Source organism: Lissotriton vulgaris, chromosome 6, assembly GCF_964263255.1.
Source record: "Lissotriton vulgaris chromosome 6, aLisVul1.2, whole genome shotgun sequence".
Lineage (NCBI taxonomy): Eukaryota > Metazoa > Chordata > Amphibia > Caudata > Salamandridae > Lissotriton > Lissotriton vulgaris.
The window spans coordinates 129,572,559-129,598,577 of NC_141694.1; the positions used below are offsets into that span (position 1 = coordinate 129,572,559).

At 45.0% G+C, this 26,019-nt stretch overlaps 1 protein-coding gene across 5 annotated transcripts in view; it reads left to right on the forward strand.

Annotated features, from left to right (window-relative positions):
- Positions 1-26,019, forward strand: part of CLIP4 (CAP-Gly domain containing linker protein family member 4) — a 303,168-nt gene that overhangs the window by 233,680 nt on the left and 43,469 nt on the right. For 3 of the 5 annotated variants that reach the window (XM_086926149.1, XM_086926148.1, XM_086926151.1), the window contains 3 exons: positions 1,437-1,523; positions 16,457-16,609; positions 16,931-17,065. In XM_086926149.1, the coding sequence (XP_086782275.1) occupies positions 1,437-1,523; positions 16,457-16,609; positions 16,931-17,065 (375 nt within the window). The remainder of the gene's footprint in view (positions 1-1,436; positions 1,524-16,456; positions 16,610-16,930; positions 17,066-26,019) is intronic. The other 2 variants (XM_086926150.1, XM_086926152.1) reach the window with 1 other exon arrangement.

Here is a 26,019-nt window from a genome sequence, read left to right on the forward strand (position 1 = left end):
GCAAACAGAAAAGTCACACATAAGCACACTGCAAACAGAGAAATGTCACAAGCACGCTGCAAACAGAGAAAAGTCACACATAAGCACACTGCAAACAGAAAAGTCACATATAAGCACACTGCAAACAGAGAAAAGTCAAACATAAGCACAATGCAAACAGAGAAAAGTCACAAATAGGCATACTGCAAACAGAGAAATGCACACAAGTATGCTGCAAACAGAGAAAAGTCACACATAATCACACTTCAAACTGTAATGTCTAACATAAGCACACTGAAAACTGAGAAATGTCACAAGACGGCTGCAAACAGAGAAACGTCACACATAAGCAAACTGCAAGCAGAGAAATGTCGCACATAAGCACACTAAAAATAGAGAAATGTCACAAGCACGCTGCAAACAGAGAAAAGTCACACATAAGCACACTGCAAACCGAGAAATGTCACAAACAGGCTGCAAACAGAGAAAAGTCACACATAAGCACACTTCAAACAGATAAATGTCGCACATAAGCACACTGCAAACAGAGAAATGTCGCACATAAGAACGCTGCAAATGGAAATGTCACAACTAAGCACACTGCAAACAGAAATGTCACACAAGCTTGCTGCAAGCAGAGAAATGTCACACGTAGGCACGGTGCAAACAGAGAAATGTCACACATAAGCTTGTTGCACACAGAGACATGTCACACATAAGCACACTGCAAAAAGAAATGTCACACCGTAGCACACTGCAAACAGAGAAATATCACACATATTACAGCATGAGGCTTTCATCACATGCTTGTTTTACACTAGTTTGACACCTCCACGAGAATGTATTCACAGCACTAGGAGTGGATAGGCAATCATGCCTAGCATTATTAGGGCATGGTGCCCCTCCTTACAGACCTCAGCCACAGAATCATGATAAGAAAGATTACGTTGATGGCTCAGATGGCCATCAGCCATAGAAGGCGGACTCAGAAGGCAGCTTCATTCAAGCCCCTGTCTCATCCATAGAAGGTCTAGAGTGGAGCTCTAAATAAGGACAGCTTAAAACCCCAGCTCAGTCTCCCCTGTTCTAGCTGTTGCCTCAGTTAAGTCATCAGCGCTTAGAGGTACTCGTCGTTGGGCGCTATATGAAGCTTTCCTTAGGCAGGCAGTCAGGAAGCACAGTAGGACTTCAAATGTAGCTTCCCAGGAGGCTGCACAAATAAAAACAGGAAACTATCAAGAAATAAATAAGCCACTAATGAGAGTTGAAAAAATAAATATTACTTTAACATTTCTTCAGTTTTTGGCCACAAAGCCAGCTGTGTACGGTATAAAAAGAACAATACGGTTATTAAGAATTCTGACTCAGTCGGCGAATCTCCTCTTGTAAGCTGAAATTGCTTTTTCAGCTTCTAATGCTTATCTGTCTTTACAGCTGTGTTTTTTCTCTTCATTCAGGCTTGGGGCCAGCCAGAAAATGCAACTCAGAGCCAGCAAAAGGAACCCAAACAGGAGAAGGCGAGCCTACTGGCAACGGGAAAGAAAGTAATTGTTTTGCTTTTACTTTCAATTAAACACTAATTAGCAATGTTTTAATTGTTTGAATTCTATAAAACATCTAAAATACTTTTCAGCCTACAACATTTGAAATCTTGGAGCAGACTTCACCAGATTGAACATGTTAAACTTTTAATTGTTTATCGTTACACATGTCAAGATCGGTGAACTCTGCTCCAGGATTTACCATACATATATTTGTAATGTATGTTTTTATCGTGCAAAATGCATGGCACATTTGAATGGTGTTTAAGTACACGGTGTGAAAGAATTCAAAGGAAAAAAGGTGGGGCTCTTCAGAATAGACAATGGTCACTCGCTAAAAATTATCCCAATGGCACACAGGGGTTACCAGATTTTTAAAAGTGGGGCTGGCGGGGGTCTCCGCTAACCTGGGTACCCTGTCTCTAACAGTCTGTGGTTTCAGGAAGCTTCAGAGCTTGGTTAGGTAGACGTGGAGTCAAGGCCTGGCTCAAGGGAGGAACGGTACTTCCAGTCTAGTTTCAGTAAATGTCTACCCTACAACTATCACTGTTGAGATAAAGATGCCAATGGTCGCTCAGCTTCAGCAGGGGCCTGCAGCCTCGCTTCATCTCAGGAGGAACACGCGGTCTACAGCCTCGCTTCATCTCAGGAGGAACACGCGAGTCTCAGCCTTGCTTCATCTCAGGAGGAGCACACGGTCCTCAGCCTCGCTTCATCTCAGGAGGAACACGCGGTCCTCAGCCTCGCTTCATCTCAGGAGGAACGCGCGGTCTACAGCCTCGCTTCATCTCAAGAGGAACACGCGAGCCTCAGCCTCGCTTCATCTCAGGAGGAACGCGCGGTCCTCAGTCTTTCATTGTGGGAGCACGAATAACAGAAGGGTCCATACAGGTCCAGATGCAGGAAGTGTTTACCAAGCTGGAGGAAACCTTGCAAGATGAAACAACTTACAAGTGTAAGTTAAATGTGTTGGGCTAGAATTCACTGCCAGCGAGTCAGGGCATACTCCAGACCAGGGTTCTCCAAAGTCGGTCCTGGAGGGCCGAATCCATGCCAGATTGTTAGCATTTCCCCATTTAGATAAATGTGGTTATCTTAAAATCTTTCATGGATCCGACCATCCTGGACCGATTTTGGAGAACCCTGCTGCAAGCGAAAAAGAGCAAGGCATTTGGGCTGTAGGACACTTTTTCTCCTCAGAGAGGATTTGGGGATGGTCCACTAAGGAGAATGTATTGAAATACTTTCCGCCTGATTCACAAAGGCAGATTTACATGTGTAAATTTACACATGTGTAAACTGCTCCTAGTAGTATGTTTACATATTGTTGCTAATCACCATTTTTTATTACAACATTTCTACTAGGTGCAGACTTACATGTTTCTACCGCCTCTGAACAGTGGGAGGTAGCCAGCTAGAACAGGATTAATGAGTGTAACGTTACTATTCGTACCTTTTCACAGCTAGGCAGTGGTCTCGACCACCGGGTGGAGATCTCCCTGTGGTGAAGTACTGGGAAAAATGATAGTGCATTCATTCTTAAAAAATATTTTAATATAAATGAAAATGTACATTACCTTAAAATAATTATTAACATAGAACTAAAGAAAAACAGTTACTTCATTAACTCAGGAAATCAAACTTTATTTTTTGTATAATTCTTTTTATTGAAAAAGGCATGTATACAATCGAAGCACCACAATGTTCAAAGGGTATGTAGAGCACATTAACACAGCAGCAATATCTCACGGCACAGTACAGTACAAATATTGTCAGAAATCATAAATTATACCATTACAGTAGCACCCTCCTCCCTGCTCCCAGGTGGTTCACATATATCCCCACGAAAAGTGTTCCATGACCCCCATATTTGTGACCATTTCATCGGGCACCCCCTAGAGACATAGATAGGCACCTCCGTCACCATAGACCAGTCCATGTCCTTGGCTCAGTTGCCAAATTTGGGTGGGTTTGGGGCCCTTCGTACTCGTGCAATATTGCCCTTGGCCACCATGAATCCCAGAGCCACCCAAATTCTCTCCTTAGCACGGAGGTCTGTAGGGTCCCAGATGTTCAACAAAATCAATTTGATGTTACACGGTATCTGCTGTCCCAATGCGTCCTCCATCATACGTACCACCCGCTTCCAATATTTCGGTATTGTAGCACATTCCCACAGGATTTACATAAAGGAGCCCTCTTGCCCACAGTGCCAGACACAATTAGCGTCTTGGGCGTAGCCCATATGGACCAGATAGGGCCCAGACAGATATGTTCTGTGAAGGATTTTGAGTTGGACCAATCGGAGCCTAGAAGAAATGGCTACCTCCCGCAGAGACGCCACAGCAGCCCGCCACTCCTCGTCATCCAACCCAACCACATTTTGGTCCCATTTACATCTGAGACGGATCAAGGGATCCGGCATGTTATTAATGAGTTTTTTATATATAAGGGATATAGCCCACTTTGACAAATCGCCATCCAAAATCCTGTCCTCTGCTAGCAAAGCGTGTCTGATTTGGAGATACCTAAACTGTCAGAATTGGCCATTTCATATTCTTGCTGCTATTGGGAGAATGGTATAACCGCGCCCGATTCCCATAGATCCCCAATTCTGGAGATGCCACTGGTTTCCCCTGTGTCGAATCCCCGGGACCGCGCAATCGACCCAACCGATCGCAGTGTCAGAGCAGTGTGGCCCTGGTGAGTTTACCCTCCCAACCCAAACTCCTGGTAGCGTCTTTCCACACGTGCACAGCATGTTTAGTAGGACCGGACAGGACAGATATATCAGATATTTACTATACACCGCCCCCTCGAAGTCGCCACCTGGTAGGAGCCAGCGGTCATCATGTCTCCTATACCGGCATTAGTTGATGGCAACGAGCTGTGAAGCCCAGTAGTACCGTTTCATATCAGGAAGTCCAATTCCACCATCAAACCACCCCAACGTGAGTTTCTGCATGGCAATGCAGGGGGGTCTTACCCTCTCAAAGCAATTCCCGCACCAAAGACTCTATTTCCTTGAAATACGATGCTGCTACCGGAATTGGTGTATTCTGTTACTCATATAAAAGTCAGGGAAGGGACATCATTTTGAATTCCAGATATTTGAGCCCCGCCACGGCCTCCGTCAATTGACAATCCAGGGGAAGTCGGGGCTTCGGTCCATGGAGGACGTAGAGCACAGATTAGAAAATCAAACATGTAATAAATAATTAAATTAAGTAAATTAAATACTTTTGTAGCTATTAATATTTAAAATTATTAAACAAAAACCCCAAATCACTATCATTGTTCTATTGAATGTTTTACAAAATTTTATTTAAAATTAATTGTTTAATTCATTTTAATTCATGTTGATTTTATTAAACGTTTTATTTAAGTAAATGTAAACATTAACTTAGTAAATTAATAGATTATGAAATAGCATATAACAGTTAAAATCTATATATGTAATTTAAACATTTAAATAAATAATTGTATTTAATATTGTCTCCTTTGGGGTGCTATTTAGTGTACCTGCCTCCATTATTCTATGGAAGAGTGTTGCAGCACTTATGAGTGGCCATTTGTGGTGCTGGACTTACTCCAAGGCTGGACTAGAGCACATTTACAACGGTTTGGGGTCCCTTTTAGCTGTATTAACTTTAGAAGTGCATTTTCTGAATAGCAATAGGCTTACTTTTTTGTCGGTTAGTATTTACATGTCCATCGCTAAATTGCTCCTTACCCCCTCCCAACACTGCTCTTTTCCCCTACTATCTAGTCGTACTTATTCCTCATTTTAAAGCCATCTACCCACTTTCCTGCCACATTTGCTACTAAAAGACATACCTAGGTGTGCGGAGACCTCAGCAACTGTGTTGGAGAACTCTGGAGGTCTCCGCTCATACTATAATCTCTAGTAATAATATAGTCACTGTGGTATCAGTTCAGCGTCCCCACACATTCTTTTTTTTCACAACCATTTTTATTGAGCAAAGCAGGCAATAAAATCGTGGCACCCCACAGATCGAAGATCACCACCAACAGTTAGGACACAGTGTATAGGACATGTAGTAATGGTTAATTAGGTACCGAAAATAGGCTCAAATATGAATAAACCCACAACCCACCCTACCCCATCAACTCCCAGAACCCCCTAATTCCCAGGACCACGCCCCCTTCCCCCCCCCACGCACGTGTACAAGTAGCAGCAAGTAAAGGTTTAGGTGTAGTGTGACGGGTGTGTCACAGAATCGGGCCAACAACTTTAGCACAATCATATGTCCTCTTCTCGTTCCACTGGGGGATCCAGCGATAGTCCTCTGTAGTCGGCCCACCGCTTCCAGATTTTGTAGTGTTTGCGGGGGCAACCCCTTGCCTCAAAGATCGGCTTCTCAAGTCCCATATAGTAGTCCAACCCCGCCTTCCACGCAGACAAGGGGGTGCCCTCACTCCCTTCCACGCCCGGGCCAGATCCCGTTTGGCAACAACAAGCCCCAAGAGCAGCAGGTGACGTTTATAGATGTTCCCACCAATGCCCTCCTTAACATGCAGCAACCCCAGCCGGTGAGTGCGGGGAAGATCCCAACCCAGGACCTCGGACAGGCAGCTCCACACACCCCTCCTAAAGCCAGACAATCGAGCACACGACCACACGGTGTGCAACAGAGATCCAGGCACGGCTCCACAGCGCAGGCACTCCGGGGATTCAATCAACCCAGCTTTCCACAACCGTTCGCGGGTGTAATAGGTTCTATGAAGGTATTTGAATCGGATAAGCCGGAGTCGCACAGCGATAGCTGTCCCACGCGGGGATTACAAGGCCTCTCTCCAATCGTCCTCATCCAGGGGGCCCACATCCACTTCCCATGTCACCCGAAGAGGGAGTAGGGTAGAGGAGCAGTGAGTGACCAGTGTCTGGTAAATACGGGAGACCTTTCTATCCCCCAGGTCCCCCATAAAGACCTTTGCCTCAACCGGGCTAAACTCCGGGAGAGAGTCCAAATGGGCAATGCTCGGGTGAGGGCGTGGCGCAATTGTAAGTAGCGGAAGAACTGGGACTGAGGCATTTGGAACGATTTAAGGGTAGTGCCAGACATTACCTGGCCCAGTAGCGAAATGCCAATTGCCTCCCATCCCTCAAACCCGTCTAGAGCCGAGAGCTCCGGGAGCAGGCCATTATGCCATAACGGCGTCTCCGCCGTCAATGTGCCCCACCAGCCCATGCGGCGTAGGGTCTGTCTCCACACCGCAAAAACCACTCTCGTGACCAACGGCAGTGCACGTCGCAAGCGGGCCGAGTATAGAATGGTGTGTAACGTGTTGTCACCCATAAGCGATCGCTCCAAGGCAAAGGCCGGGTCCCCCCTGTCACTGTACCACCATTCGTTAAGGATGAGCAGCTGAGAAGCCTGATAGTACGATAACAGATCGGAGGTGGCCAGGCCACCACAATAAGTAGATAGGAAACATGTCTTCAGCGCCACTCTGGCCGCACCACCAGCCCACAGAAAACGGCCCACCGCCGAGTTAACTTGGCGAAACCACTGTGGGCCAATAGGGTAGGGGTAGTTTTGTAGCTGATACAGCAGGCTTGGGAGCGCAACCATTTTGAAGATAGCAGATCTTCCATAAATAGTAAGGGGCATCCTGGACCACGTTTTGATGTCGGCCTGGACCCGTTCCCACACCGGCAGAATGCTGCGGTCCCAGGCAACGGTGCGCGACTCAGAGAGAAATACATCGAGGTACTTCAGGCCATCCGTCGCCACTCGCAGACCCGCTGCCCAGGGGTCCGTCACGACCCCGCCGCCCAGCACCCATAAGGTCGATTTGTGCAGATTAAGCCGAAGGCCAGAGACCTCGCCAAAGACGCACATGACGTCCAGGACTCGGGGCCCAGAGTGCTGCAGGTCCGTGAGGAAAAAGAGGATATCATCTGCATATAATGCAATTCTGTCCACCAGCTCTCCACGCCACACAAACCCGCGTATCCGTGCATCAGCACGCACACAAGACGCCAGGGGCTCCATAGCCAGGGCGAACAGGTATGGGGACAATGGGCAACCTTGTTGGGTCCCCCGACCAATCCGGAATCGCCCGGACGCGGCACCAGCCACCCGAACCGAGGCCGTGACATTGGTATATAGCAACTTCAGGTATGACAGGAACACCGGGCCCAGATTAAGACGGGGCAAGAGTGTAAACAGGTACGCCCAGCTCACATAGTCAAAGGCCCTGTCCATATCCGCCAGCAGGAGTGCCGCCTGTTTGTCCCGGGCCCCCATGGCATCCACCGCCGCCTGAGCCCGCCGGATGTTATGGCGAGTGGCCCTGCGGGGCATGAACCCGGCCTGGTCGGGGTGGACCAGGTCTGTAATATAGGGAAGAAGGCGGTTCGCCAGGGCCTTCGCCAAGATTTTGGCCTCAATGTTCAATAGCGATATGGGCCGGTACGAGTCATGCCTGTCAGGGGCCCTGCCAGGCTTCAGAAACACCACGATTTCGGCGTGGCGCCAATCCGGTGGTAGCTCCCCCCGAACCCGTGCCGCCTCAAGCGCGCGTCTCTATTGAGACCCCAGCTGGAGATGAAACTTCTTGTAAAACTCACACGGGCAGCCGCTCGGTCCCGGCGCCTTCCCGGTGTTGAGCTGCCCCAGCGCCTCCCCGAGTTCCTCAGCAGAGAGCGGAGCGTCCAGTGCCGTTCTGGCTTCGTCGGAGACGGCCTTCGGCGACAGATCATCCAGGAATGCGGATACCTCATCTGCCTCCAGGGAGTCTCGAGGGGCATACTGTTCCTCAAAGTAATGGGCAAAGCTAGCCGCTAGGCGGGCCGGGTCTGTTACCACCGAGCCATCCTCTGCCGTGAGGCCCGGCAACGCGAGCGGCTGAAAAGTAGACTGACACAGCCTGTGGAGCATCGTGCAGGACTTGTCGCCCCACTGGTAAATCCTACTGCGGGTGGCGAGCCACGCCTGTCTGGCCTCATAATGCAAGACTGAGGCATAGGATTGCTGCGCCTGTAGGAGCAGCCGTACCACAGTCTCATCACCCCCTTCCCGCCCACGCTGTTTCAGGGTCTCCACCTGAGCGGCCGCAGCGGATATGGCCTCCCGATGCTTCCGGCGGGCGGCAGCGCACCAAGCGATGTCCACCCCCCGTATCGTGGGCTTCAGCGCCTCCCATACCACCACTGCGTCAATGTCCCCCACAAGGTTATCACGCCAATAGTTATCAATCGCCTCCCGCAAGTGATGGACATAATCAGGTTGTTGTAGATGCCATGAGGACATCTGCCAACGGAACGGCTGCCGTCCTGTGGGGAGGTCTATTGTGGCCCCAACTGGGGAGTGGTCGGACAGACCCCTGGGCAAGATAGCAGCGTCTTGCACACGACTCGGACAGGCACCTGGCATAAAGATATAATCAAGTCTCGAAAAGGAGCCATGTACAGCCGACACATTCGTGAACTCACGCGCAACCGGATGCAAATGGCGCCACACATCCACCCAGCCCAAACTGTCGTCGCACGCAGCCTAGTATGCGGGGCAGAGGGAGAAGGATCCACAGCCACTGGCAATCGCCTCTGGCGGTCCAAGCACACATCCATCACCTCATTCCAATCGCCCCCAACCACCGTCAACACATCCGGGATTTCATCCCATATCGCAAACAGTCTCTCCGACAGGGCCCACTGCATAGGAGGAGAGGCATAGACACTACCGAAAACCACAGGTTCAGCACCCATCATTCCTTTTATAAAGACAAAGCGGCCCTGGGGGTCCACCCACTGCCTCTCATGAACATAAGCCACCCTGCGATGAACCAAGATGGCCGCCCCTCTGGATCCCCTTGTAAAGCCGGCATGGTAGACCTGCTGGAAGCCAAATCTCTGAAGGCTAAGGACCTTGGAGCCCAGCATATGGGTTTCTTGGAGCAAAAGCACGTCTACTGCCTCCCTTTTCCCCCAGCGCAACACCGTTCCACGCTTGATTTTATCGAGCATCCCCCTCACATTCCACGTTACAACACGTATGGATTTATTGGGAAGCGTAGCAGTCTGATCAACCATTGTCCAGGTGATTCCCCCCATCAGGCCCCCTGCGCCACCCCAACACACCCCACCACTCACCCAGTCCAGCAGTAATACACACGTGCGAGTCTTCCCACCCACCCCAAAGCCCCGAATCCGAACCCACCACTCCCACCCAATCCCAGTCCTGAATCCCCCCCAACAACAAACCAACCCTCCCCACATCCCGGTTCCAACTCCCCCCACCCCTATACCTCATAGAACACTGAAGTATCTGTCGCGGCATGGATAGACCCCGATCCAAAACCGAGGACCCAGGGCCAACCATACCAAAGGATCCCAACATCCCGACCTCAACACACACACACCCCCCCAGACAACTCCCAAACTCGTGAGGGTCAGAGGCCCCTTGAAAGTCGCATCCCGAGCCCCAACAGCGTCACCACATATAGCCACAAAGAGTCTCGAAGGTGGCAGTTTGACATCGGCGGTTCCCCCACATAAACAGCCCACTAGATGATCCATTGCAAAGTAGGGCAACACATTACTGGGAAAGACAAGGGTCCAGGCCCCATCAGGGTTCAACTGCCAGCGTCCGAGTGGTCAGAGTCCATTGTTCCACTGGTCTGCGTCGCACTGGCGGAGGCAGATCTCTTGCGTGATCGGGACCTCCGATGTCGTCCTTTTCGGGCCTGGGGGTTCGTCCGTTCTTGCGATGATCCCCTTGACCCGCCCGGATCCAGCCCCGGCTGGGCATGCGGCCTGATCCTCACCGTTTCGTCTGTCCACCGAAAGACCTCCTCTGGCGAGTCAAAGAAATGGGTCCGGGACTGGTACACCACCCGTAGGCGAGCCGGGTACAGCAGAGAGTACTGGAGTTTCAGGCCCCGCAGCTTGTCCTTGGCGGCTACAAACGATTGTCTTTGTTGTTGCACAAGCCTAGTATAATCGGGAAAGATCATGCTGGTGTGATTTTCATAAGAAAGTGGGCCTTTGATCCTTGCTTCCCGCAGTATGACATCGCGATCATGGTAATTCAAAAGTCTAGCAATGACAGGCCGAGGATGCTCACCCTCCGGCAGCCGCTGTGTCAGGGCCCTGTGGGCACGCTCGATCACAAAACAAGAAGACAGGGCCCCCGGCGGGAGCCAGCCCTCCAGCCACCGGGACAAAAACTGCTCCATGTCGTCCTTCTCACACCTCTCCGGAAAACCTATAAAGCGGAGATTGTTCCTGCGTGCGCGCCCTTCGGCATCTTCCACTCGAGATGCGAGAGTCTTTTGGACACGCTCCATCTCCGCCATTTTCTGTTTCAGCGTGCCGATGTCCGCTTCTGCCACCGAGATTCTGGATTCCGTCTCCGTAATCCGCTCCACCGCATTGCGAAGGTCTTGGCGCAGCAGTGTCACATCCGCACCCACAGCCCCAATCTTAGCATCTAGCATGTCTCTGGACTGGGTGATTGCCACCAGGAGCGCCGCGTTGTCCGGCCCAGCCCCGCTGCCGCCGCCGGGCGCCCCGGATCCACCACTGGGCCCGGTAAACTTGTCGATGGGACCCTGCTTAGGCGGGCCTCCGCCACCACCCCTGGTCATGGCCGCGTGCAGTCCCACCTTCACTACACCTCGGGTAGCCGCCTCGGGTTATCGTCCCCGGAGCCCTCAGCCAAGCCGGACAGCACACCCCGGGATCGGGGCAATCGCCCTCCGCGGCGGGACCCGGTGGATCTTCAGGAGCGGTCCCACAGCGTTGGGCTCAGGAGGCTCCGAGCCCTGGGCCAGGGCACAACCACACGTCCGAAAGTTTCTCTGGGATGATAAGTGTCAACCACTGCGCCCAGGTCCAGTCCGGTCTCAAGGTCGCGAAACTCGAGGCCCCGGTCTCACAAGGGCAGAATAGGCCTCCGCCTCACCGTGCCGCCCAGGGAGGCTCTCCAATGTTCGGCAATAGACCCTAGGGCACCCCTGCACTCGTCAGCTCTCGGTGCTGCAATCGCCGGGTGGGGACCCGACCGGCCGACTCGATCTCCGGCAACCTGCCACCGACCACCTCCCGGCATAGACACAATGCTATTTTTTTCTGCAAAACTGCAGCTAGCAAATCATTTACCAAAAATTTCAACAATCCAGTGGGCTGAATCCGAGTCACCCATTTCTAAATAAGGAACTCAAAGTGAGCTCTGAGGTTATGCACAGGCATGCAAGCCCAAAGCCTGATTAAAAAAACTGCACTAAATGTACCTATGTGGCAGAAAATAGCTTCATTAGCCCCTGTCAGGAATTCACAAACATATTCCCCAAAAATGTAAACTGTTTTCCTGATATAAGTATCTCCATAACAAAAGTGGGGATATCTGCTATTGTGAACTCTCCAAGAGGGTGAGAAGTGGAGGAGTCAAGGCATGTTTTGTCTTGAAAGTTTGTAAACCCCCACAAACTTTTGAGTTTGCTATCATTCACAAACTTTGATCCGATGCTATCTGTCCCTGAAAGAGGTGAGAGTTTTACTCTAAGGGTTAGAGTAATACATTACTTCTAAACTTTGGGGGGTGTAAGAGATGGGGACTGTGGCAAAAAACAGAAAAGAAAAAGTTGTAAGCTAAGTTGTTAGCACTTTGGGGAAATAAGAGCCCAGGGAGCAGGTCAGTACCCTGTTGTTGTGATTCCCTAACGAAAAGGGCCAAATCGGGCTTCAGGTCTGTGTAAACATTTGAGGAGTGACTCAGGCATAGCAAAGATGTCAGTCAATTACTTTACTGATGAACTAGGTGTATCTTTATATATTCTAAAAGGTGACAACATGTATCTGTATTAGCCTAATATACCTAAAGCCGCGAATGTAATACAATCTCTTCCATTTAGTTCTTTTCCAGCTCTACCAATTTCTTATTGCGTATGGTTCTCACATTATAAGCACATATCTTGGCTTAATGAGGTGGTCTTGATCAACACTTTTTCTTGCACAGAAGTGGTTTTCTCTTTAGTCTTTCATAGGATTCTTCCTGCTCGACTTCGGACAGACTATCTTATCCATTTCCTGTTGCACGTTGGCAGTTATCAGGAGCACTACCTATTTTGGGGTTGGAAGACAAGACTTGCGCGTGATTTAGATTTCGACTGCCGGGTAACTTCGTCAGAACGATGACAAATATCCCATTTGGCGAAATATAAATCCCATAATATCCTATGGGATGTATATTACAGGATATCCATCACTCTTGTGACGGAGTAACCTGTCTGCCGAAATCTAAATCAAGCCCTCTGTACCAAGTAACAGTCACAAACTAGTAGTAGCCAATCAACAGCTACCGTTGCATCCGACTTGTTGCTCCATTATCCAGCACTTTCAGTAGTCATGAAAGGGGTTCTTGGAGCTTGCATAAAGGGCCTTTGGACAACATGTGTTTGACTGTTACAGTTTTCACTCTCTTTTGATAAACGAGGATGGGATCCTTAAGAGATAACAGGCATTTCTCACTAAGTGCTGCTTCTTGGTGACTCCAATTGATGACCTGAAGCAAGAGCTCCAACTAATTATGGTTTTGTTTATAGTTGTATCATTGTTGGAAATCAGGACCTAATTGCAGTGTCCCCCCACTTTTCACCCCATTTGAGACCCATGGGTGCTGTTTTCCTGACGCTGAGGCTGGCCCAGGGCTAGTGCTTTGTTAAACACACATTGAAAGCACACAAATGCATTAGGGTACACTATGTATTAGGGTACACCTAGGATTGGCATGACCTACCCTATAAGTCCTTAGTAGGTAATAAGGCAAGGGAATTAAAACTACCTATAAGTACCTAGTATATACTAGGGCATGGCACTTTCGAGGCCTCCAACCTTTTCTGCACTTGCATGTATGCACTGTTGAGAGTCTGAGGTCATTTTAAAAGCAGCCTTGTGTTGTAGAACTTCTGGTAAGTGTAAAGTTTACCTAAGCTCGACTTTGGTGGTGGGGGAAATTAAAAAGCGATAAACTACAATATCTTGGCATTTTATGTACCCCCTCGACCTCCCGTAGATGTCCCAGGGGTGGGGGGTCAGGTCATTATGAGGAGGGCCATTATGAAAGATGTTTTATATGCCCTAGGGATAGAGAAATTGCACATTTCACTTTTCCAATTATATTAAAGGACCTCCCCAAATCGATTTTGATGCTAGTAGCACTGTGGGGGAGGAGCTATACTATTTTTGCATATTCAGGACCCCTAAAGTCTCGCCTAGGTGTCCCAGGCATTGGGGGGTCATATAACTATAAGCAAGGGCCTTAAACAATATGCCCCGATGATGGAGAAGTTGCCCATTGCAGTTTCCCTATTGTAAATGCCTAGCCCCCTAGGCTAACATGGCAATAGTTTATAAATGCATAAATATTGCTAGGAATTAAATAAAAAATACAGTTCAAGGACTTAGAAGAATGGTATTAATAAATCCAAAAATATGCCATTGATGGATTCATCCTAAAGTATACAGAAAGCAAGTTATAAGACTTTCTTGTCTCTAAGCCAAAATTCAGCTTTCCCACCCTCTTCCCTGATTGGTCAGAGTTAACAGGATTAGCCAGGCTGCTTTGATGAAGTGATAAGTTGCTCACCCAAGGAGAGGCTATCTGGAGGAGAGATCTCTGCTACACAGGAATGCCAGAGCAGGGTGGGAAGATTGTAAAGCATGAAGCTCCAAAGGCGATAGGACAGGCAGGGAATGCCCGATCCATCTACCCACCGCCCCCTCTGACCCAGCAAGATGGCAGGCTTAAGGCAGGAATTTACAGATGGTAGGGGGAGGGAAGCTATAGAAATGAGCCACACTGGATGTTGGTTAAACTAGTTATTGCTCCCCTGCTGAGATTTCAGCCATATTGAATTTTGGAGGAATAGTGCTTTCTGGGAAAAGATTATGCCACACTTTAGGGGAAGTGTTCATGCTGTGGAGTGTTGTCCAGCACCTCGTTGGACAGTAGCACTTCTCTGCTTGACCTCAGAGAACACAGACTAAATATGTGAGAGGTGCAGAGCCTCTTAGATCTGCTGCTTGAAACTAAAAGAAGAAGAAGGCTTGCCAAGCTGAAAACTTGATTAGCACCATCAGGCTCTGCATTCTGACTGACTGCTCCTGCTGCATTATCTGGAACTACTGCACTTTGGATGCACCTTGCTTCAAGAGGAATAAACAGTGGACTCCCTGCAAGCTACTGTTAACAGAGCTCACCTGGATGATCACCACCAAGGTTCCCCTGCCTGGAGTGCGTCCAGTGGTTTTGTATGGGTTTGTCCAGGTGCATTGTGGGAATTGTGGTCCCAACCTTTCAAGGACCATCTTGGAGATTCCAGACTCTTGGATTGTGTTTTGGACACTTTGGACCCTCAAGAGGAACTTTAGGAACACGTTCCAGAAGTTTGGAGAAAAGGTCTATGAGGGGACCGACTGAAACACGAGAGCCAGGCTGGTCACCTTCATTTGTGAGCCTGCCTGACAACTGGTTCGCTCCACTGAAAATCTCCGGAGGTACGACTTCCAGAGTTTGACGGGAGCTCCCTGGAAAGCAATCCGGTGAACTCTCACTGAATCCTGACTGGTGAAGTGCATCAAGGGACCCCGGCAGAAAAAACTCTAGAAATGTTTTTAAGTCTGACAGTAAAATCCCGACTGAGGCCTATGGTAAGGGGTATCCTAGCAGGGTTCCATCACTGTCGGCCTGAAACTTTGACTTTGTCCCGGTCAAGAGTGATCAGGTGTCCCAGAGTGATGCTATAGGTTTCTAAGTGCTATATAGTGCTAAATCTTTAAAAAATAATTTCTCTGGTTCCCTACATTGGATTTTTGTCGTTTTGGGGTAATTTTGCAGATAAAAGTTGTCCTGTTTTTATAAAGCACTGTTGGATTTTTATTGTGGGTTGTGTCTTAATTATTTTCTGAATTGATGATTTTCAATGCTTTACATATCTGTCTCCTAAGTTAAGTTTTCCTGTTCGAAGCCTAGTTACCTAGGGATGGGCATGGGAAAAATGTATTGAGACCTGTACTGAGACCTAGACTGAGTTAGTGGCCTTATTGCCAGTGGAATGCATGTTTACCACTACTAATAACCCACTTCCCAAAAATCATGTGAGCCTAAGTCCAAGCAGTCCCCTCAATCTCCCTACCCCATTCCCCCATCTGCTACTCTGACTCCCCAGTCCACCTAAGACACCACTGCAGATGTGGTTACTAGCCATCCACTGTTTATTCTTCAATAAATATGTAGGAGCTAATGACTATGGGGCAAAACCATTCATACTTTTTCCTCTGCCCCTTTGACTGGCAAAAGAGAATAACCACGCTTATTCTACAAGTTTAGCTCAGTGAAGACATTATGGTATCATATTGACCTGTCTCTTTGTCAAGGGGATTGTATTCAATGATCCAAAGTGGACGTGTCCAACTTAGGTTCCAAAGGGCAGGAATTATGCAATGTTTTTCAGGTGATATAATGATATTCATTTAGTATGCAATATGTGGACATCCTGAAGATCTGGTCTAATGTTGGGCACCCTTGTGCTAAACCAGGTCATGTTGAAAATCACTTGTTGGTTGTCTCCATCTTTTCCCCAATTATAAGAATAATTGACCTGAAATATGACCTACAGAGATCTCTCTTCATGGGAATCCTTTGATGCAATATCATCCAGGCCACTCTCATAAAAACATCAAAATGAGTAAAGTTAAAGATTAAAGCTTCTTGATAGCAGGATGCATGTGAAACGTTTGGACTGACATCTTGGTCTGACATTGGCGATAGCGGTTTAGTTCATTCATATTTTCTGTTTTATTTCAACCTCCTCAGTTCTTTAAAGTAGCAGCTGTGCTCTCAGGCTACACTTGTACATGAGTTTGTTAGAGGTGTGCTGCTGGAGTTAATACCTCTTCCTTGTTGCAGCTTCCTTTCCTGGATCGAGCTACTCCTCTTCATCAACCTCTTCATTAGAAACGAAACAGTGCCAACAAAGCCATCTTCAGCCACCCAAGCCCATCACCAGAAGCGCGAAGACCTCTCCTAAGCCAGTGCCCCCTTCTTTTAGGGCCACTGCGGGTACTGATCGCAGCCAACATTCACAGATGTTTTGTGTCAGTTGCAGTGTTTGTGTCTCCTCCAGCATGGTTATAAATAGTTATGCATGTTAATTCTTCACTCCTGCCACTTACAACAACCCTTGAAGCATGAATCAGTCCCATGGATGACAGTGCATTATAAGTATAAATAAAACAGTTTCACATTAACACTTTATTGGGCATGAAGCACAGGGTTGTGGAGCACAATATTCATGTTTGCATGATTTTCTTGCATGCCTTTGTTTAGAATGCCTCAGAACTTGCTCAGAATCACTAAGATCCTTCCATCCTCCTGTTTTAGGAGTCCAGAACCACGCTCGGAACGCAGGTGATAATCGCACCAATGATGTAGAGGCCCGAATTGGGAGCCGGGTGCTGGTTGTCGGGCAGAGAATGGGCACTGTGAGATTTTATGGAGAAACCAGTTTCGCCCCAGGTAGATCACAGAATGTGTGTTTTTGATGACTGTATAATCAATACCTCACTGATGTATCAATGCAAATTCTTCCCAAAATATCTGGTAGGGTAAGGTTTACATTAACAAATGCTTGGAGACTTATTATTGTGTTGGCCTGTATTGCCTCAGTTTTTACCTGGTGTCCTCCACACATTTTAGCTTGGTGGAGCAGGCTATGCCGAACACACAATAGTCGTTAACCTGCTGTATTGTGGTATATACTGAATGGCAGGGTATCCCGTAGAGTGTTGATCAGCCAAGTGGGCACTGGATTCCTCACAGACCTCATGGGACAAGTCGGTGAGAAACAGAACTAAAAATGCATGCTTGGATTCTCAATTTAAAAGATTTCCTCAGAAGAGTTGTAGAAAAAGAACAAGTAAAATAGAAAAGTCATCTCTAGCGTGTACACTACAAGGCACAACATGCATGTGATTTATGTGCTAATTCTCCTACTAGATAAATCCAAAAGTCAGTATAGTACTTTAGCATCAACTGGATATGTTCTCCTAACAATCAATTTGGAAAATTATATTACGGCTCCCTGTTTCCCGTTTTTACTGATTTTTACAGATAAATACAGACAGAAAACCTTTATTTTCTTGTCTGTATTTATTTTTAAATGTGGATAAAAATGGAAATTGAGTTCCTTTTTGATTCATTCTAAATACTGCCTGCCATGACTGCCAGGCCAATAGCTGTGTGGATTGATAGATTAGGGGGTTAAAAAATAAGGTAATTTTAGTAGAGAGGCTTTAACAGCAGTAGATTTGCAGAAAGTTGATACTGAAATTTGCATTTTTTCATTTAAGTGCACTGATTTATCTTCTGTGGGTGTTCACAGCACTGAAACCTGGCAGCCATTCAAGCATGAGTGCATATTTATCGATTAAATAAATGTGGAAATATACTAATTAGCTTAATTTTTACACAAAACCCAACATAAAAATGGATAAATACAGATAAATTTAGCATAAAATAAATATGGATAAATACAGACGGAAATGGCGAAAAAATAAATACCATAAACAGGGAGCCCTAATTATAATACTTTCTAGTGGACGCTCTCAAGACTCTTACAAAGCATTTTTGTGAGGTTCTATAAAGGTCTTCATTATCACCCTGCTCTAAGTTATCCATAAATCTGACCTACAAGGTCAGTCGTATGTTGATGACATCTAGGTTATAATGACAGAAGATGAGCTCCTGATCATTACAGGTCTCCTCTAAAGTGTATTTGAAAGATGGCCTGCAGTTGTCTGCAGGTAAATGACCCTCATTTTGACCTTACAATATTCTTTTCTCCACCAAATGGAAAATGCAAAAAAAGAGAAGAAGGATTTATAGGCACATAGGGATGGCTGTCCATAATATTGATTAAAAAAACAAAAAGACTCAAAGAAGACTCAATAAATAAAGAAACCACAGCACAATAGCCCTGTAACTAATCACTGGTTGCCACCTTTACTCACATCACACTCCCACCATCCGAAACACCGGAATCATGAAGTCACACAAGAGGAGCCAAGTAAAAGATGTAATTTCTAGCTAGGGAATTGATTTTACTATTGAATAATGTATTGAATCATGGTCCTGTGTGCTCGTATACTCAACGTGTAACTTAATCAAGAACACCTGTCAGGTCTGTTGAATTGGTGCCCACTATTGAAAGGGTCTGAGAAGTTCTGGACAGACTGGCACAATATTTAGATCTAGTTTTGGAGCAAATTAGTGAAGGTGATCCCGTCCCACATTAAATAAATAATGAATGGCTCTTTTAATACCGCTAACTATGTCCATTCAGTCTTCTCTAGGAACCCAGTTGCAATTGATCAAACAAGAGGACAAGTAGAGCATCCTGGGCAGCTAGGGAAAGGAAGCGAGCAGATGGGCAACATTATGGACAAACGTAAAGCCCATATCAGCATACTGTTTACTTTGTTGGAGCTAACACGGTAAACCGCTGAATGGTTCAGTGCTAACTCCATTGTGTCAGATGTTAGAGAAAGAAAGGCCATGGTGCTTGGCCCAAACATCTCCATATACTGTTGAAACATTACAAGGATTAATGCATTCCAGGATCTTCCAATCACTGCAAACGCCTTAATTCCTGTAGGATTAACGTAATAAATAAATGTGTAGAAAAGACAAAGTAAAACTGGTTAAACTTCAGCACCTCTTAGTCCCTGTAACTTTCAGAGCAGGAGCTCAGCCATCGACCAAAGTATTGTCTTACAGGCCAGTGTTCACAAGTTTGTAACCAAAAATAAAAATGCTTGTGTCGTGGCATTCCTAGACTTAGCCACAGTCTTGGACCAGGTGAACAGACAAGGCACACTGAAGAAATAGAGGATGAAATGCTGTCAAGTCCTAGTGATAAATATTCTAGAGCCATTTAAAAACATGTCTGCCTAAGTAAGGTCCAAAGTAAGAATGCAACTGAATATGAAAACCCGCGCCTTCATAAGGGTTGCTTCATTGCCCCTACCCTTTTCCACTCGTACCAGCAACCTTTTGCCAGCTCTTAAAAATGGTACTGTTGCCTTCTCTCCTTGAGGGACTGAAAATTCCCCTCTCACTCTTCTTTGACATCTTGATGATGTGCTCCTGAATGCACACTGCTCTGTGGAAACGTTTGGCTGCAGTAGGCAGCCACTGCGAAATAAAGCCATTGAGACAAGGAAGAGGAATCTGTGGCCATGATTTAGGGGCTCAGCATGTAGCAATGCCCTGTTCTATCTGGCAGCTGCCATAAAATTCCTCATCAAAATAACTCATGATCTGCTCACATTACAAATATAGCAACCAAGCCAGAGACAAATTCCAAAAAGTATAATACTGCACAAATGACTAGTGAAATGCTGTAAGGGGTGAAAACATGGCACATACATGTACAGTTTGGTGCTTACGACATTGTGTTGTGCCGCTTTTGAAGGAGGCTCTATGACTATTGCCAAAATGATCTATTCACTAAAACACTACTTTTCACACTCCTGCTGGACAGTTATGCTAACAGGAAATGTCAGTCATCTGAAATGCCAAACTAGATTGTTTATGGCTGGCTCTACCACCTTATCAAATTTCTGTACAAAAGAAAGAAAAATTCCAACAGGATAGGGATAAAATTAATCTGAAAAATGTGTGCTGTGTGTTGTGTTCAATCCCTGAGGGTGGAGCTGCACTGCTTGACCACGATCCCATATAGAGGAACGTACAGATAGCTGGGGACACAACAAGCTTGTATCAGAATCCTTGTCATGGGTCAAAGGTATAGGATCTATCTCCGCAAACGGAAGGTGTGGCAACAATTAAAAGAAATAGAATTCTGTTTCCGTGGCAGGACAGCATGGAACCTTCTTTTACACCTTTTATGCCACTGCTCAAATCTGGCAACATGACGATCCAGATTCCATTGCAAAACAAAGAAAAAAAGTAAATTTCTGTGATATCTGTGACCTGCCGATTGGCCGCTTTGGTGAAGTCACCCCCCCAAAAAAAATCTTCTGCCACCTAAGCGCTCTAAGAGAAGGGGAACTGCTGTTGTAATCTCAGGAGTCCAGTCCTGGGTCTTTCAATAAGTTCTGGACAAACCTGGACTATCTTGGACTTCGCTTTCCTAACATCCCTAGGCAAAAACCTCCAACCTGGGACCATAGCCATAGAAACTAGGTTTCATATGAAAGGCTTAACAAAGGCTCTCAGGAACTGGGAAATAGATTATTTTCTAACCTCTAAAATGTGGCCATTTTTTGTTTAATTTTATTCCTGTACAATAAGATTGTGTATATATGTGTGTGGTATTTCAATAGCGGGAGCCCACTCAAAAGATAGTGGAGCCGAGCACAAGGTCAAAGACAAAAAAAAGTCAACTAGTGATAGGAATAGGAAAGATGGCTGGTTTGCAGATGGTTAATGTATTGTGATGTACTGCTCTTTAAAGAGATGAGTCTTCAACTCTTTCCTAAATAGAGCAGCGTTCAGGTGGCCCTGATGGATACAGGGATGTTGTTTCAGATCCTGGGTGCATAGATCAAAAAACCATGTTGTCTTGTTTTGTCTGATAGTAGCCTGGCTGCTGGAGTGCCAAGAACCAACAGTGATGGTGAGCTTGTCGGCAAGATAAGCAAGGGTTCTGCTTGCAATGGTATTACAAATGATTCTGGCGATTTTTGGATGGTACAGGATGGCAAGGGGAGCCTATGGCGTTCCCCCAGAATTGCATTATAATTTAATACATTTGTCTTGTAGGGATGTTCACCTATAATCCCTGCACTTGCCCACCTTTGAGCTCCTCAAAAGACAATATGTAGGACCCACAAAAACACTTCATTCAGATACAACAGTGAAAAATCTCAACCACAAGCAACCTCTTGTGCTCCACCAAGTCCATCCTAGACACTATTGCCTTCCACATCTCTCATTACATTTTCCCAAAAGAGTTTTCTTTCAGTTTTCCACTCTGACTCTGTAAATGCCCCACCATTTTTATAATTTAAAAAGATATGTTTGAATTGATCAATTGGCTGATTTACTAGTACAGCAAGAAAAAGGGGGTTCCTTTCTGTGGTTCTTAGATATGAGTGTAATGTACTTTGTAGAGTAAGACACCAGAACTTTCCTGTCCTCAAATGTATACTATACGTCCCACAAATTATATCAAGAAAACTAAATTATCATTAAAATCATGTTTATTAAAAGAAACAAACTTGCTTAGATAGCATTGTATAAGCAAAAATTATACACATAAGAGGTTACACAGATCATAGTTATTCACATTACAATGCACTTCATCACAATTACATATAAAAAAGTTAAAAGTAGCCAAAAATGTCGACGCGTTTCGGTGTTTTAGATCGATGGCACACCTTCCTCAGGACTACATTAAAATTCTTGAATCTAAAAAGTATATGGACAATAGATTAATATACATTCAGTGAGGAATTTTTAAGTTACATTACAGAAAAGTTTTTTTGGAATTCTAATGGTGTCTATATTACAAGTAACAAATTTCTTACATCTTTCGCAGTTTTCAATTAGCGGTACCAGTCTTAATCCTGGGGATAGAGTAACTTTATCCACTAGTATGGGTCTTTGTATTTCCTTGATCAACCTATGAATAAAGAGTGATAGAGTAGTATACGTTCTATGAATATTTTCTATATGAACAAACGACTACTATTGAGCTACTCGCAGGACATTGAAATTTCATTACGTTCTATGAATATTTTCTATATGAACAAACGACTACTATTGAGCTACTCGCAGGACATTGAAATTTCATGCTTACTTTGTATTTATGATCGTGGCGTTGTAAATCGTTCTGCATATAAGTCAGAAGACTGAGATTATTGCCAGCTCAGTAGGTTTTAGGGCGTCTTTCCACTCCTCAGTTTCAATTGAGCGTAGTTAGAACGGAATGCTTCTTATTTGAATTGAAGACAGTTCTTTTCTCTAAATAAACAGTAGATATAGTGTACATGTATTAGGCGTCACCCTGTTTATTTGAGCAATTTTAACTACTAAGGATTAGCAATGAGAAAGAACCCCATATATGGATTCTTAGTTAGAGGCACACCATGACTTTTTAATGATAGTTAGTTCAGAGATAGATCAATAAAACTGACATATACCAGAAGCATAGTTAGAACGGAATGCTTCTTATTTAAATTGAAAACAGTACTTTTCTCTAAATAAACAGTAGATATGGTCTACAGGTATTAAGCATCACACTGTTTTAAGAAATTTTTAGCTACTTAAAATTTCGCAATGAAAACGAACCCCAAATATTGATTCTTAGTTAGAGGCACACCATGACGTTTTAGTAATAGTCAGTTTAGAGATAGATCAATAAAACTGACATATGCACAAAGCATATTAAGTATATTAAGTAAGGGCTAAGGTAGTAAAATGCACCCATTTAAAGCGCTGTACGAATGGTCTGAGTGCCGCATTGTAGGGACCCATGTTAGGCATAACCAGATCGGTCTAAATGCCACGTTGTGGATAGGCGTCTGATTATTGTCTAAGACGCGCGCCTGCCCTTTAGCCCCATGTGTCTTACCTCCGCGGTCGGAGCAGCGTGCCGCCTGCCTGGTCACCCGATCTCCAGTGTCAGATCAAGGGCCAGAGCAGCGCGGGTCATTTTATATGTAAGGAGGGTGTTGCATTATTGAACAATTCCCGACACCTGAGCCGTGATTATACGAGCTTGCACATTGATGGGCCGCCATTTTGGTAGTTTTTACCGCCCCTCCGCATATGAATATGCATACAAATGAAGACGGACCCCACTTATATAGCGAAACTGATTTATGATAAAAACACGCGTTTCACTGTTTACTAGTCGTTTGTTTTTATCAAATTAGAGAAAAAGCGGGATACATTCGACACTATATTGTGTTATTTTGTTTCGAGGACTTTTATCATTTCTCGATCTATTTATTATCGCGCCATTTTGGTAGTTCTTTTCACATTTCTATGTGGTTTTGATTTAGATAGAGATTCTATATGGGGCTCCCGCACATCGGTTAGCATGAGCCTACTTTTAATCATTTCGAGATTGTCTGCCTTAAATTTATTTGCTGGTAAAACGTGTCGCTAATGGTATTGCTATACATTTCCATACATAAATCCTTATACATATATTTATGTGTTTAAGGAGCGCTCATGTCGTGGAACTTAGAGCATGAATATATTATTTTTGGCATAATAAAATTTAGGAGGTGACAATTTGTAAAAACCAATTGTATAGAAGATGATGAGGGAGATATGTATTTTAAAAAAATGCTCATGGTTATCACAACAAAGCGTCCTTTTACATTCTCATGGATACATTAAAGCACATAGAAATTAATTGTTTCTATATTTGTCAGTACTTGGTATCTAGAGAACCCAATGTGTGAATTTCAAACCTAATGTTGGCCCTTTCGCATTTCTACATATTAATATTTGTATAAAATCCAATTGCAGAATTCATCATTATATGCAAACAAATATACATACTTAGGTGCATACATTTTATATCTTTTATGGAGACAAATATACATACTTAGGTGCATACAATTTATATCTCTTATGGTTTTACTGGTTTTAAGAGTTGGTGTGATATTCTTAAGACATCCTAACAAACATCTTTCCAGAAAACCTAGGGTACGCCTAGGGGAGCTTTCAATGGTAGTAGACTATTATCTGACCAGGCTTTCCCACTCTTCTCTGCTATTCAGGCCATGGGTATATGTACGGAATTTGGACATGAAGAATTGTTCCCTCTGTTTACGTTTAATGTCCAAATTCCCACCTCTCATTGTGGTTTTTATTTTTTCTACTATGCACCATTTTAGTTCATCCTCTTTGTGTTTCTCTGTGATCCAATGGTCTACCAGTGGGGCATTCTTCTTATGATTTTTCAGAGCAGATCTATGCTCAGATAGGCGTAATCTAATCTCACGACCAGTTTCGCCGATGTACCCCTTTTGGCAAGGGCAGATTATTAGGTATATCACATTGGGTGTTCTGCAGTTGACATGTTCGTTAACCCAATGTGATGTGCCACTCAGTTCAATTTTGTCTGATTGGATAATTGACTTGCAGTGAGTGCACGTTCCACATGGTTGGTTGCCCCTAATGGGCTTTCCCTGATCAATACTTAATTGTTTATTCTTTTTAGGCTCTCTATATGTCTGCACCAAACAGTTACAAATATTCCTATTTCATTGAGTCCTTGTACACCAACATACCCCAAAAGGATACTATAGCAATGATGAGAGACATCCTGAGTGATGCAGAGGGTTATCTCTCAGTACAGAACACCTTTATTGTAGAATGCATAGAAACTGTTCTTCTGAACAATATTTTTTTGTTCAACAGTGATTTCTTCTGCCAAATAAAAGGCACCAGCATGGGGGCAACTTGTGCGCCGAGCCTAGCCTGTCTATATGTAGGGAATTTCGAAAAACACCACATATATAATGAATTGACCCCTTTTTATGAGAACATCAAGCATTGGTCTAGATTCATAGACGATGTCTTCTACATATGGGAAGGATCTGAGGATGATCTTGCTACATTTTTGGAGTGGCTCAACTGTGGGGATGTTAACCTTAAATTTACAGCCAAGAAGAGTCAAGTGGCAGTTGACTTCTTGGATATTAAGATCAAAGCTGAAAAGGGAAAGTTATGTGTTGAGCTGTATGTTAAACCTTCAGATCGTAACACCTTGCTCCACCATGATAGTTACCATCCTAATAATCAGAAGGATGGCATCCCCTACAGTCAATTCATTAGGATAAGAAGGAATTGCACTGATAAAAATTATTTTGAAAAACATGCTGAAGATCTTAAAATCTAATTACTGCAAGAGGGCTATCCCAAAAGATTAATTAGGGACAGCTACAAAAGAGCTAAGTATCAAAACAGAGAATCCCTTTTCGAAACTAGCAACAAAAAGAAAGAACCTGAAAACAACATTGTCATGGTCTCAAATTTCAATGGTTTAAGCTGTAAGGTAAAAAACCTCATTACAAAAAATTGGTCAATCTTAAACAGAGAAGGTAAAATTCCCCTACCTAAACCGATCTTCTCCTACAGAAGAAATAGGACTATTCGTAACTGTTTGGTGCAGACATATAGAGAGCCTAAAAAGAATAAACAATTAAGTATTGATCAGGGAAAGCCCATTAGGGGCAACCAACCATGTGGAACGTGCACTCACTGCAAGTCAATTATCCAATCAGACAAAATTGAACTGAGTGGCACATCACATTGGATTAACGAACATGTCAACTGCAGAACACCCAATGTGATATACCTAATAATCTGCCCTTGCCAAAAGGGGTACATCAGCGAAACTGGTGGTGAGATTAGATTACGCCTATCTGAGCATAGATCTGCTCTGAAAAATCATAAGAAGAATGCCCCACTGGTAGACCATTGGA